The sequence below is a fragment of the Glossina fuscipes genome, unplaced genomic scaffold (assembly GCF_014805625.2).
Source record: "Glossina fuscipes isolate IAEA_lab_2018 unplaced genomic scaffold, Yale_Gfus_2 287, whole genome shotgun sequence".
Lineage (NCBI taxonomy): Eukaryota > Metazoa > Arthropoda > Insecta > Diptera > Glossinidae > Glossina > Glossina fuscipes.
The window spans coordinates 1436763-1452060 of record NW_023998630.1 but is presented as its reverse complement, the minus strand read 5'-3'; the positions used below and the strand labels follow the sequence as shown (position 1 = coordinate 1452060).

At 30.8% G+C, this 15298-nt stretch overlaps 1 protein-coding gene and 1 long non-coding RNA gene across 6 annotated transcripts in view; both read right to left on the bottom strand.

Moving 5' to 3' along the window:
* The window catches only part of LOC119642910 (AF4/FMR2 family member lilli), a 125349-nt gene extending 121158 nt beyond the window's left edge, over positions 1–4191 (bottom strand). For 3 of the 5 annotated variants that reach the window (XM_038042216.1, XM_038042220.1, XM_038042219.1), the window contains exon 1: positions 3079–3871. In XM_038042216.1, coding sequence (XP_037898144.1) covers positions 3079–3107 — 29 coding nt within the window. In that variant the 5' untranslated portion in view covers positions 3108–3871. Of the gene's footprint in view, positions 1–3078; positions 3872–4069; positions 4089–4151 lie in introns of those variants that run through there. The other 2 variants (XM_038042217.1, XM_038042218.1) reach the window with 2 other exon arrangements.
* Positions 4192–4988: 797 nt separating this feature from the next.
* Positions 4989–12374, bottom strand: LOC119642925. Its single transcript, XR_005248163.1, has 2 exons — positions 11785–12374; positions 4989–5124 (listed from the first exon to the last, which is right to left on the bottom strand). It is a non-coding gene; the product is annotated as an uncharacterized LOC119642925 (long non-coding RNA).
* Positions 12375–15298: the final 2924 nt, after the last annotated feature.

The following is a 15298-nucleotide window of genomic DNA, read 5'->3' as shown; positions in this document are numbered from 1 at the left end:
TAATAGATTTTTTTATTAATGGTCTTTATGTAATGGATGACAAACCATTGGGTTCAAGTTAAAAATAGCTTTACTCTTATTTTGCTTTCGAGTGTGCATACGGAATACAAACTACAAACAAACAACAAAAAGAAAGAGAACAAGTAATGAGGGAAAGCAGAAGAAAGAAAAAGAGAATGTAAAGCAATGTTCTTTAGCAGACAAAAGTAAACATCTCATCTGTAATATTTTCCTGCAAGAACGTGAGAAAATTCAAAGTATTTATTGTCAGAAGTTAAACTTACAACTATCAATGAGCTAAGCGCCGATACAAACCTAAAATGTGGGTGAATGAATGTTCTTACTACTATTGTCTATGCCGATTCAGAGGAAGCAAAATAAAATTTTACGATCAAATGAATAACATTCGTACACACAAATTCTGAGTTCTATCGCAGGTAAGAGTTTAGGCCAATTTAAGACATACCAACTCAATTTATATAAAATCGAAGCTATTTATCATTAAGAAATTCTCAGAAGGTTAGTACGGTTCCTATTAAACTTTTCTGCTTCATGGAAATCCTCTTTTAACAAAAAGTGATGAAGTAGGTAAAAGGGGAGAGGCAGACAACTGTATGCGGTTGTTTTTATTAAATTGGCGATAGCTAAGTATTATATAAATTTTAGCGAGGCGACGCAGACACTGCAACGAATGGCGTATATCTGTCCATAACACGTGTTTAACTCCACATTACACATTTTCTAATACGTTTCGCTTTTTTGATTTGTTGTCGTCTTTATTCCTCTCGTCCCACTTATATATTTTTTTTGTTTTGTGTTTTTTTATATATAGCAGAGCATTTCTCTTTTTTGATTTGTTTTTTTCACTATTATTTTACTTCACTCCCCCTTGTTGCAATAACGTAACGTTAGCTAGCATTCGTTGTACAACAATAACTTGATAGAAAAGAAGGATCTTGCTTAAGTATCTACGGAAGGAAGGACATGCGGAAGGAAACTTTGTGTTTTAACTTGTCAATACAATGTGCACAAGCATTTGTATATAAGTTTAGTTGTACAGATTTTATATGTTTGTCCGCATTATGGTAGTGGTAAGTAGTAAGTTTATTAAAAGCGTTCAATAACATACGGAAAAGTGAGGAGAGTCTTTGCAGTTTTTTTGTTGATAAATTAACACACAAACACGTTAATTCATACAGTTATCCAAACTAAGATATTACACCCTATGACTTGCTCGCTTTGCTTATAGGTTTGCACATTGCTTGAACGTTTTCTATATAAGAGAACAAGGTGTTTACGTGTATCATTATTATATCTGTAGCGGAATTATTATGGAATTGAATAAGCCATTCCAGGTTTCTTTCAAGATAACCTAAAGACCACTTTTCCATCTGCAAACATTACTCTCAAAACCACTTGCAACGGTATAAGTCATCCCGTTGAAACATAAGCTATATATTCTTTTTCGCCTTTAAATAAGGTCGGATTCATCGCTGCTGAGTTGTCACAGGTAATGAAAAACGAATGTTTTATAACGTGCGATAACTTTGTAATCAACATACAAACTAGGAATTATCGTTGAAGATAAGTATCAATATGCATGGTACTCTTATTTGGGGAATATATATGAGCGAAACGAATTTCTAATCTACCAGAGCCAAACGAGACACTTGCTAACACAATATGTCCAAAAGTCCTTTCCATATGTAAAAAATCGCTCATAAAAAATTCGCGACAGCCCACTGGAACATTTCCCCTTCCCGCTATAATTACCAAATTAGTATTAAATGCAATTGATAATTTATTTTCTATTGAAACAATACGAATCGATATCTTTTGTTGGTAGCCCTAGTACAGAATTCATTTTTTTCTGTAAAAACTGGAGGAATACCAGCTGGCGGTAAATAATTTTTTCAAAAAAATACCATTTCCTATTTCTTCTGACAGCCGTCCACCTTACCCAAAAAAATATATATAAAAACAAAAACTTGGGACGCTTACTATTATTAAAAAATCCCTTAAGCTTTCATGTGTCAATCATAAATTGTAAAAAAAGGGGACTCTTTCATGTTATGACTTTCGCGGTATTTAACGTAAAATTAACTTGTTTAGCTTGTTACATTCTATCCTCGAAGCTTTTCTATTTGATACTCATATCGAGACAATTCTTAAGAAAATTATAAGCCGTGATTTTGTAGTGGAAGTCATTTGATATATATAACAAAATTAATGCTTGCGGAATTTCAGCACATGGATATACTTGAAATATCGATTGGAAATTTCCGGACGGAGAAGAAAGCAGGTTAAATAGAAACTTATAGAATCGACATGAACTTCACAACTGTTACAACTGAAAACGAAATAATAACAAGAACGATAAAATTTGTCCAGGATAGTTGCGAAACCTCAAGTTCTTGAAAGTAGAGTCGAATTTCCACCATTTTCTTGCTTTTCTAATATTGAATTTTCATCTCTCAAATTTTTCTCTGTGAAAAGGTTCGCCGGCAAAAGCAGGCTGCCTTACAATTTCAATTAATTTTTTGCGAACACGAGTTAACCCTTAATATTTAACCAAATAGACAGGCGAAAAGGAACTTAATTGATGCGGCACCATTCTAGTTTCCCTTTACTGTTCGCTGAAAGTCCCAGCAGTTCGCTTTCCTCCTCTTGACAACATATCTTTTCGTTTCCCTTGCACTTTTCCGCTTAAAAATTTTAAATTTGTTTTTACAAAATCTTTTTCATTTATTTACATTTCTTCAACTATCGTTTCTTTGCGCACTTTTTTAAGAAGTAATTAAAAAACTCTTGAAAAAAAAATAGAAAAGAAAATCTCGGCCTACAACTAAGTGAAAAAATAAGGAGAATAAAAAAAGAATGTAAAACTTTACAACGCTAAGGGGCAGACTTTTTTGTAAAATTGATATGTGTATCCATATAGCAGAGGATAAGGCCTATCGGTAGGAAATTAAACTCAGATCAGTACAAAAAGCAAAAGGAATAGGAAGAAGCACATTCTCATCTTATTTTTTGAACCATGGTCGAAGTTGGTGGATTTTATATATCGTAAAAACTTACCGTGGTTTTGGTATTTTCTTCATATCCATGGCATTGGATTTAGTAAAAAAGAACTTTTTACTAATATCTCGTATTACAGCTACGCATGTTGTTGTTGTTGCTGTTTTTGCTTCTTAGTAGTTATTGTTGGTTTTAAAATTTCTTGAAATAATGCTTCCACGGCAACTGGTGATGTTTTGCTGTCGGTTTCTATTTTATTTTTGAATTAAATATTTAAAGACAGCGTTGAAGATTAATGTTGATTTTCTCTTTTTTTTTAATATTTGTGATATTGCGGTTTCAGACGTACTGCTACTGGTGATAGTGAAATGCGCTGATAAAAAGAGTTTTTTTTCTTTTCTTTGTTTTGCTTTAATATTCAAGGCGATTATTGCTTTTGCGTTTGTTGCTATTTTGTAAAATTAAACGAAGGACACCGTAGTAAGAAATTAAAAGACAAAAATTTTTTTTTAGTTTTTTGGTAGAAAAGGAATACGAGTAAAAAGAGAGCGCGCGCTGGTTTTGAGTATACGTTCGGAAAAAGATAACGACATCAACAACGCGCTGTTAATTTGATGGTTAGTTTTCTTTTTCTTAGATCTTAATTATTTTCTAAGTACTTTATTTTGGTTTTTATAACTTTTCTCTTTGTCGTTTGCAGTTCGTTGCCTGGCTGTTGGGCTAAAGGATAATTTTATAAAAATTATGTTAAAATTCAATTTTTCGTCATCGTCTCCTTTAGTATTTGTATGCATTTTCTATTTTTAATGAGATCATTCCGATATATTTGAGTATGCATGTATGTATATGTACATATATATATATATATGTATATTATGTATATATATATATTTATATGTGTGTTCATGTCTGTATATGTGTTTTTATATGAATATATATGAATATATGTTATGTATGTATATGTATGTATATGTATGTTATGTATGTATGTATATGTATTTATAAGTATCTATGTGCTTGCATGCAAAAGAGTGTGCCTGCATTTATTTACGTTTGTGCTTGTGTTCGTATGCAAATATATTTATGTATATATACATTTTTTATGTATATATTACTTTTTATGTATATATTACTTTTTTCTAATTTATGTGAACTTAAAGCAAGATTTTTATTTAATTTACATTTTTTTATATTTTTTTTAATTAGAATTATTTAATTATATTTAATATTTTTGATATTTATCATTTTTTTTTTATATAAAAAGCACTTAACACGCAAATTGCTCTGTCAATTATTATAATTTTTTTTTTCCAATTTCTTTACTGTTATCATTTTTTAACAATTTCGTTTTCAATAAATTATTTCTCTTTTATTAATATTTTTCTTCTACAATTTTTTTTTTTTTTTGTTTTAATTTGTATTATTTTTAATATTTTTATTAAAACTTTATTTTAAGAAGCTTTATGTAATTTTTTTACATACGGATAATTTGGGACAATTTTTTTAATTCCTTATTTTCAATTATATTTTTTTTTATTACAATTGGCGAATATATAAAAATAAAGAACCGAAATAAAAACAATTTTCTAGGTTTTTCTTATTTTAACTTCTTTTTAACGCGTTTGCAACGCACGGCTCAGGACATTAGCAATACAGTAGGCACAAATTTTTGTTTACAAAAATATGCATACATAAACACAACTATATATACACATATATATACATATGTACATTGTATATGCATATAATATATGTATATTTGTATTTATAGAAGTAAATGCGCAGATATTCTAAGTGTATTGATATTGCTCGCATTTAAGTTGCTGTCGTTCACGTCGTTTTATTTGCGCATATCTATTTAGACAAAATTTATTTTACAAGCATTTATTTATAACGTTGTTGTTATTATTGTTTGCCCTAACTGTTTGCTTTACTGGCTCACGCTTTCATGGCTTACTTTTCCACTCTTCTTTTTTTACTTTTTTTTTCAAGTTTCCACTTGAGTCTTCGCTTGTGTTGGAATTAAAACGAAAAACATCTTTGTTATCGTAAACTTCTTTTTACTTGGATTTTTTTTTAAATTATGTTATTATTAATTGTTGTTAACTGGAAGAAAATAAATAAAGGAGATAATAAGTGGAAAAATTATTTCACAGAGAAGTTAATTATTTCATCTATGTACATAAAACAAATCAGTTAAAAATAAATTGAACACTTTGTGCTTATTCTACCTTTAAGTGAACCTCTTGTCTTCATTTCGAAAAATCTATTGTGAAGATATGTAAAATTTTAAATTTATTTCAGACAATACGAGCAAAGACTACGTTTTCTACCTTTTAAAAAACAAACCAAGTAAGTAAGAAACTTGCTTTTTTTTACCCTACGTTATTGAATGGGCGTGGCTGATATCTTCTATTTTTGTAGAACTATTCGTTTAATTAGCAAAAAACGCGAACAACAAAGTTAATTTTATTCTATATAACATTGTAGACGTGTCGTTTGTGGCCGATCTTCAATGCCAACATTTGCAGAATAATTATTCAATTGCTATGCCAAATTTAAAGCCGACCTTTTATTTTAGTGCGCGGGAGAAAGTTCATTACAAATATTACATAGAAAGAGACTCCGGATTTGTACTCTAAATCGGCATTCAACCACTTCTAATGTTTTGTGTAAATTTTGATCTGAAACATTAAATTTTTACGACCGGGGAATGTTTACCATAAACATTAAATAATTATGCAGATGATCAGACAGCTAGCCGTAAATGCATTCATCATTGTTGCTAATCAAATATATGTACACGTTATGAGTTCCCCGAAGCTTGCTTTTATGTGTTGCACACGTATTGACAAAGTAAACAAATCGTTATTCTTCGGCAGTAAATATAAAAGATTTAACTCAACGACCAATTGCTGATGGTGCAGTCGAATGATCAGAGTCTATAATTTTCCCACGAAATATTAAAACGCATCTGCCAAATAGATATTATCAGCAAACAAACTGAGAGGCGAATACATAAAGTCTTAATAACTACGGGCCAGGTTTTCTAATGGACATAATTTGCTTTCGTATATATCCGCAGTAATCAACTTTTTACGTCTTGCAACTTGTTACAAACATCAGTTTCTCACGTCATCGGAACGCTTGGTGGAAAAATGAACAATAGCTCCCTACAAGTACGTCAGTGATAAAATGTAAATTATATGAAAAACTTGCACAATCTGCACAAAATCTAAATTTTAATAAAAACATATCCAAGTCTTGTTCGCAAACTTAACTTCTTATTTTGCAAGTTAAAATTGGTGACAATATTTTGAAAATCTGGCCATATTTTACACACTTGGAGATACATAAAAGAAACTATAAATTACAAATGAAGCAGTGACATTGCACGCCATTTTTTATTTTTTAAAAGTCGGTTCTCGAAGGTATTGTCGTAAATATTTCTGCGAATTTTCGTCGTGTACGCTTTCAAAAAAGTAAGAACGATAGACTAACAGCCAAACTAAATATTTCATTTGTCTTTTTCAAAAAATACCAAAAATTTTCCGTTGTTCCATATAAAGCTCCCGTGTTAATAAAAATTTTTGTGGCCATGACAAAAATGATTATATCTTAAATTAATTTTTTTACCATTACCTTATTTTAGGTCGACATTACATTATGACAGGTATCGTTTGAAGGTTAGTACTATCCGGAAATCATGTAGGTTTATGAACACTCACTCAGAATGTTAGAAAGGAGACTTATATTATATTCTTTGCACATTACTTATGGAGAGGGTTAGTAAACCCTATAAAATAAACGGTGTGAGTATATAAAAAGATATAAATACCTACAATGCTAACTTTTTGGAAGAAAGGAAATACGGCTTTGCTCTTTTGAATTGAAATGAAGTATCCAACCAATTCTTTGACTGACTATGTTCTTTAGTATTCGCAAAAACCGTAAAATTAAAGCTTTTGGTTAAATTTCATTCATATTCCACGTCGATTTATATATTTACCGACGTCAAGTTTGGAAATGGGTTTCATTGAATTTACAATTTATGGGCTTACGAGCTTTCTCTGTTTTTATCGTTTTATTTGTCTCCTGTATGTTAAATGTATAGATGAAACACTTTTGAACTAGAAGGAAAAAGTAGAGAATCTCATAATATTTAAAAGCTTTTTATTTAAACGCACATAACTTGACCCTGGCCTTATTTAGCCTATATGTCTGATTGTGTGCATACAACACATACACGAAATATACGTCTTCCTGAATTTCAGTCAGTATCTGTGTTGATTTGCTCGCGTATGTGTTAGCTGATGCAACGATCGCTTTGTCGTAAGATGAGTATAATCGCTTACAAGAGAAAAACAAACACTTCGCGTTTTATATATGCATATGTACATATAACACCGTTTACTTGTATACATATAATATACTTTATAACATATTTATAATAATTAATATTTTATATAACATAGGATAAAGCAGGAAAAACATTATATTCCACTCATAGCATTCATTAATTGGAGTACGACATTTCGCTCGGCAGGGCAGAAATTTATTCGCTCCTTCGTATTGCTCTTATTTTATCAATTTTAAAATTATGTTTGTTTACTTATTTTATGACAAACGATAAAAATAAGGTTTGATTTACTCCGTTGTTATTTATTTATGATTGCTTGATATTTATGGACGAACCTTTTGCTCGATTTAACCAATTTTTGATCTTAATCTAACGAGAGTTATAGAAGAAAAATTTGTACCAAGTTTTGAATTGATTATCGAGTCTTAAAAATCTCGAAAAGCGGAAAATTGACGGACATGTCCATCCACTCCATACCTTACGTATTTCTACTCCTCGGAAACATTTGGCTGGCGTAAGACACCAATAGGATAAAAGAACGAAGGCTATACTGTTACCCCTCTGGCAAAACTCTTGGACTTACCATCACCTTAAACAAATGGAAATCGCCGTAACCCTCGTTAAGTATGAAGGTTGGAAAATATAACTTTAATGTTAATATATGATGACTGAAAATTGACGCAGTTTTGCGCTCATTTTCATCTCGAAGGCATTGGAATAAATTTTGGCCTGCAGGTATGGAATTTTCCGGTTTTATAATTCGGACAGACACGCAACCATGGCTACGTAATCACGAATAAACGCAATTCCTTATTTTACTCAGTGAGTAAATATACATGTAAAAGCAAAACGACAGGTGTTTAAAATATTAAACCAATCAGTCAACCGCTAAGCAGTCAGTCATACGGCCAACTAACTGGTCTATCAATGTAGCTATTTTCATATAACGTGAACTCACTGAAATTCAAAGTATAATGACTTTCAACATTTAAGTGATACAATCATAAACCGGCACTGCTCTTAAGTTGCTTTTACTTGCAACGTGTCGTTCTCCTATATTCTCGTATATGTCTTGTGTATAGGTATGTGCATTTGTTATAATGTGTTGCTCTGTATTAATAGAAAACATAATGCAAAACTGTTTAACTCTCAGTATTATCAACAATAATCGCAACAACAACAACAATAACGCCGCAGCATGCATGGAACAAATAAAGAGGGTAAAGGGAGGGATAGAGAAAGTGAAAAAAATCAATTCAGTTGGCGGTTAATTAAAAATAACGAATAAAGCAACTCTATCTCGCACGCACACATAATATATCTCAACACAGCAACTTAAAGAAAAAGAGCTACCTTCTTCTAACTTCTCTACTGCCTAAAAAAGCATGCACTTTTACGAGAAAAAAAGGGTAGTGAAACCAACAACATTAAATAAGGAGGTGATTTCTTAATTAGAACTTTTTTTCTTAACTGTAAAAATCGCAATGTTGTTGTTGCTGCTATTTTTCAGTTTTTTATTTTACTTTGCTTTTATGACATATTAAGTGAAAAAAGAGGGCAATGGCATGCAATTTAATAAATGTGACAGAGAGTAGGACAGAAACTATAGGAGCATGAAAGAATGAAAGGAGAGCAAATCCTGCAAAAAAAATTATTGCTATTACATGTTATACAAGCAATAAAGATATATTTATCTGAAAGGATTAAAGTTTTTTGGATTTTATTTTCTCTATAAAAACAAACCGTTAAAAAAAGGGCATATAACGAAGGTGATGCGAGTCAACAGAAGGGTTTTTGCTTTTCATTAACAATAAACTTTAAAATCATTTGGATGCAGTGATGTGCCCCTTTTGTAAAATGAAATGACGCGTAAGATTTAGACATAGGTCATGCATTTATTACTGCAAAAGCTTGTGGACGCAATATAAATTTGATGAAAATTGGTTACGTTTCGTTTGATCGGGTTTTTTTAATAAACGAGCAAATAGCATGTAAATATAGAAAAATTCCATATTATGTTTATTCTCGTAGACAAACTTTTACGATGATCATAATTTTTTTCATTCCATCATTCAAGCCTTACAAACGGCCCCCCACTTTCTATACGTTACGGTTGTTTTATCTATACAGCCTGCGTAAAAAAAATCGTAACTCAACACATTGGAGTTGTTATAATATTCTTAGAAAAAGAAAAAAAAAGAATTTTTCATATTTAACAAACGAGCGCTGCATTGAAAATATTGGCACAATTTTTAAAAAATATTCAAAGCATTCTGCCGATTACGAGCGTAAATATAAAGGATATTTACTGCTTCGTTTTTAAGTATATCAAGGGGAACAGGAAAACAAAATTAATACACGTCTATCTACTTGTATGACATACACGTATAAAAATTAAACTAACTTAGACATTTGCTCCGTTTCGTGAACACACAGGTACAGAAATAGAGAAAAACATATATAGCTTTAGAAAAAAAAAACAAAAATTAGAATCTTGATAAAAAAAATTGTTCCTCAAAAGTCTATAAGGCATTAAAGTATGATTAAAAACGTTTACACTTTGTTTTTCATTGCAAGAAATCTCATAGAGATAAAGCAACAACATCAGCTAAACCGTAATAATTGTTGATTTGTGTGTTGCTGAGCGCCAATACCTTTAAAATATTATTGTATATATATTATAACGATTTTTTCTCTTTAATAAAAGCACAACATACGAATGGAAGACCAGGGCGGCTGTGCTTTGTGAGAGCAAAATTAGAAAATACGAGAGTTGAAATGCATAAGGTAATGAAGTGTATGTGAGAGAGCAAAAGGGGGAAAATTGATTGTATCTGTGTGACATAAAAGACGTAAAAAGAGGGTGCCGGCCCACGGGTGGAAAACACTCTAAAAAAATTAAATATAAATAAAAAACAACAAAAAGCGCACAAAGATAAATTGAGAAAAAACGGAACAACAACAAAAATTAAGAGATGACGATTTATCATTACTTTTTGTTTTCTTCGTTCGTTTTCACTACAAATAGAGTTTAGAGAAAAAAATAAACACTAAATGGACACGATGAAATACTAAAACCACAAATACACAAATATTTATATAAATATGCAAGTATACAAGACTCAGTAACATTTTGTTGTATTATATGGAATATTACATACACACACTTCGGCAAGCAGCAGACGTATATGATAAACGTTAATACGATGGTTTAGCAATGGTGGGGAAAGCGAGGAGAGCAACTTAAGTGGGTTTGGCAGGCAGGGGTAGTAGAGTTAAAATATTCATCCATTATACGTACACTCACTCCCCTAAATGGGGTCCATATATATTAAAGCAAAATAAATTCGCGCACACTTACAACAACAAACCCCATAATGTAAAAAAGAAAACTAGATAACGAGAACGACGTGCATGATACACTTTTTGGGGATTTCTTCAATTGTCGTTGTACTTAAAATCAAAAGGAAAGAAAATTCTAATGATTTTAACACATTGGCATTAAACTGAAAAAGGAATAAGAAAACTTTTTTCTGTCTAGGGAATGCCAACGGCTTAAAAAAAAGAGTGTTGCTCGTCTGTACAGTTCAGTAATTTATTGCATTAGCCAGCTTTTTTTAATTCAAATATTTGCACTTTGAACTTTTCATTTTATAAAAATTTCATTTATTCCCACACTTGTTTTCACGTTATTTTTTAAGCTTTTTGCATTTTACTTTTAATATTTTTCAATTTCTTTTTAAAAATTTTTAAAAATTATTACGCGTAGACGAGCAACTGCGGGTACACTACTGCTGGTTACGGCTTACAAATCTATCGAAAATTTCTTCTTCTTCTTCTGTTTCTTATGTTCTCTTCTCATATTAGGACGTATGTAGGTGCGTATGACAATATAAGAACGAGAGTACACCAAAAAGGAATATATCCTTTTTCGTTATCTTCTTCTCAAAACTTTTTAATTATTTTCTTTTTTTCATATAATATGTTTTCAGATGTTTGCTTGAAAATTTGAAGTATTTCGTGATATATTTTTAAACCTAAAAAATGCAACCTTGCGAAGTTGAGAAGTCAAAAACATTGACTAATCTCTTTCTTTCTTGCATATTATTAGCTAATATAGTTTATATATTTTGACGACAATATTACTGTGGGATTGTCCCTTTTCCTCACTCACTCTGCATCACATTAGGTATTACTACTCTCTCGTAATGGCAAGGTTTTCAGTTTAATTATTTCTCTCTGTCTATGTTGATTATAGTTTTTTTCATTGTAGTTTCCCTTATTGTAAGCAAAACAAAAACAAATTTCAATGAAATTTCGTCGCAATTTTTTCATTTTAAGGAAATTTTCACTTTATAAATCATAGAAAAACTTGAAAATTTTTTAAAAATATTTTATTAACTTACATTTCCATTTCTTATAGCTGAGTAGTAGGCAGACAAGATCTTTATAAGAAATCATATGCAACAAATGCTCTTTGGAAAAGTTATATTGATATAACAGTAGCTGACATAATGGAAGAAATTACATTATTCAGCATAAACGCAGAAATCTAAAATTCAAATCTTTATAAGCGGATAATGTATGTCCACAATCTTTTTTCTTTTGAATATAAGGAATAAAAAACTTTTTAGTTTTATTTCTTCGGTTCTGTTGGCCTCCATATATTTTTGCCTTTTTGTGCTTTTTTTTCTTCACTTTTCCTTTACACACATACTTGGAGAGGTTCGTTCACATTATTTTACAATTCTTCTTTTCTGATATTCATCATTTCACATCTATTTCTTTCCAGTTCATCCAAGAAAAGAAAAATTTCACATTCTATCAAAATAAAAGTTCCACCACACCACCGACACCGCTTGGTTGTTTATTGCTTAATTACCACAGTCAAATACTTAATTATTAAAATTGTTTTGTTAATATTTTTTTTTCTAAATTTTTGATGAACAAAAAATTAACGTGAAATTCCGAAATGAAAATCAACCGAAGTTCGCCATTTTCTGCATTTTCCCTGTCTCTTCTCTTACAAGTAAATTCGTATGAACAGGGCTGTACACATTTGAGGATTAAGACAGGGGAGTTAACGAAATGTGTACATTAAATTCCGTAGGTTATATATATATATATATATATATATATGTATGTATGCATATATATATATATATATATATATATGTGCATGTATGTATGTATGCATATATATATATGTGTATATTTAAAAGATCTTTTTACTAAAATTATTATAAAATATTTTAACACACGTTCACAGTTTCCGTCTTCTTCTTTGTAATGATTCCACATATGTTTATATTTATTATAATTCATATTCAGTAACACAGAGATGTTAGAAGAGATTAAAAGATTACAGAATTTTCATAAAAAAAATTAATTTTTCGCTTGGAAGTCTGCAATGTTCATAACGAATGTTTTATTTTTATTTTGTAAAAAAATTTTATATTTGCGTTAAATAACCAAAATAATCTTCAGCTTCATAATTATCATTAGCATATATGCGTTAGTTAGATTTGTACAAATAATTTAAGAATCATAACTTCTAATATGAAATGAACTTGATTCGAATTACGTTATATTTAAAAAGTTTCGGAATAAAAATTTTCAATAAATTGTGCACGTATGTATGCACGTGTATGTATATATCTATAAAGGCACATATATTGAACGATTTTTGATTGCAAGATGGAATGGAAAGATCCATTAATAAATGGTACAATATTTAAAATAATGCATTTGTATAATTCAGCAACAGTTAAAACTGCAGATTAGTTAAGAAAACCTTTACAAATGCAACATGAAAACATACCCTTTGAGATTTTTTTTGGTAATTGTGGCCGAACCTTTGAAGATAAGCAAAAGATGTAGAAAAAAACGTGTACTTATCGCTTTCCCATTAGTTAAATGTGGATTTGGCGACAATGACATGGAAGTCTCGTCCTGCTAGACAATATGTTGAAGTTATAATCATAATTTCCGCAAACAGAAAACCAGCAAATTGGGTCCTTTATTCTTGACGGTCAAGAATATTGTTGCAAAAATTTTAGTAAAATATTAACTGATCCAAATTTTTCATTTTTTTTTACAACTTTAAAATTTTTTTATTTGTTTATGTCAAATATGTCACATGAACATCAAAGCCATTGCCTACTTACCTCTCAAGAATCCAATCAGGGCACATTTTCCAAAATTGCAATTTCAAACAGAAGGGAAGAATTGAGAATAATATTTAAAGTCGTAGAATGTTCGACGTCTTTCTTTCTTATGCATGAAAATATGGCGTTGAAATTCAGATCATTTAAAACATTGCAATTACGTCATCAAAATTTTAAATATCTAATGTCAAAACTTTAAAATTACCTTTGTCTCTACAGAAGAATATCCGGCGTAGCCGCGTCAACTGCGTCCGAATTTCATAAAGCTTATGCTTATTTGCCTGATTTAGATACTTATACCTTTATTATTTATTCTTTCCACGACAATCGCTCCTATCGGACTGCTCGTCATTACTTGCGTACGTGGTGTTAACTTCCAATGGATTGACGGCATTTTTGGAATGGCGACTGGACCTATGAATCCCGACCACAGCATTTACATCCTTTCTTTGTCCAGCACGAAAGAGTTTAAAACGTCAGATTATAATCTACGCAATGAGTCATGTATTACCAGCAAAGATGCCTTCTTTCAATTTAAATTGGTAGGCGATCGCGGAATGAATAGTTAATCAACTGCATAAGTCAATAAAGATTCCGTTGCCTGGTGGACCGTTGAGGGGTCTTATAGTCGCAGATTAATGGATTACGATCCTTAGTCTTTGATCTTTCTTTAATCAATGCTAGAATATTGTGGGACAGCTAATATTTATTTACAAATGAAATGATTATTCGCAACAAAACCGGTTGTCGAGTTTGCGTTAATTCTTATATACGTCCAATTAAATGTTTATGTATAGCAAGAAGTATGCCACCAAATGTGAAATTTGCATTGTCGATGACATATAAGCTGGTGTAATACTGCAGCTAACGTTAATTTTTCTACTATGTAATGCAGTCTGATGAATAGGCTTAAGCTCTTCGCTAATATTTCCATCCACTTTAACTGATGCAAAACAGTAAAGATTACCACTGGGTACAACTGTCGCAACGCGATGTTAACGCATGAAATGATTATAATTGCTACGAAATTGGAAATAACTGTAGTAAAGGAGTTCCAAAATTCCAAAATCGTTCCAAACAAACATATAGAAAATAAAGGTATTTTTTTAATTGTAAACTAATTGGCCGATTTAACCCGTTTATTAAAGTTTCGACGGCCATCATAAATATGCGTCCGTTGATTCATTCATTACGAATAAAGCGTTTTTAATATCTCTATCTTTGTTGTCTTTTTTGAAGGCATTATAAACGAAACAATTAATTTTTAAAGGCGCTCTCCCATCAGGAAATATGTTGGAGTACATTGATGCCACCGTTCGTCGTCATGAAATATTTATCTATTTTCACTGATGGCATAGAAGAACGAAACTATTACCCAATTATAATCAAGTGAAAAATGTTCACTTAATGGTTCTTACAACTACGAAATAATGCGTCATATCCTTTCATTAACCGGGCCCTGTCGTTCACTTTCTTAAGGGAAAAACTGAAGCGGATCATGCAAGTCTTAATAAAGTTATTAAAACCTGCTAAAATAGTGTGCTCGCGTTCAATGTGATCTTTAATGTAACGAAATTTCCGTCTGGTTTATTTCGCTTTTTTTATTTAATTAGAAAGATGAACAGCTTCCTGAAATCTGTTTGCCTGGATTTTAATGTTGATATGTCTTCTCTTAACAATTTAATCATAAACGGGCTTAAATGTTTTTCCACTTTTATTTGATACATATAAGTGTAAAATCGTAATTACAATT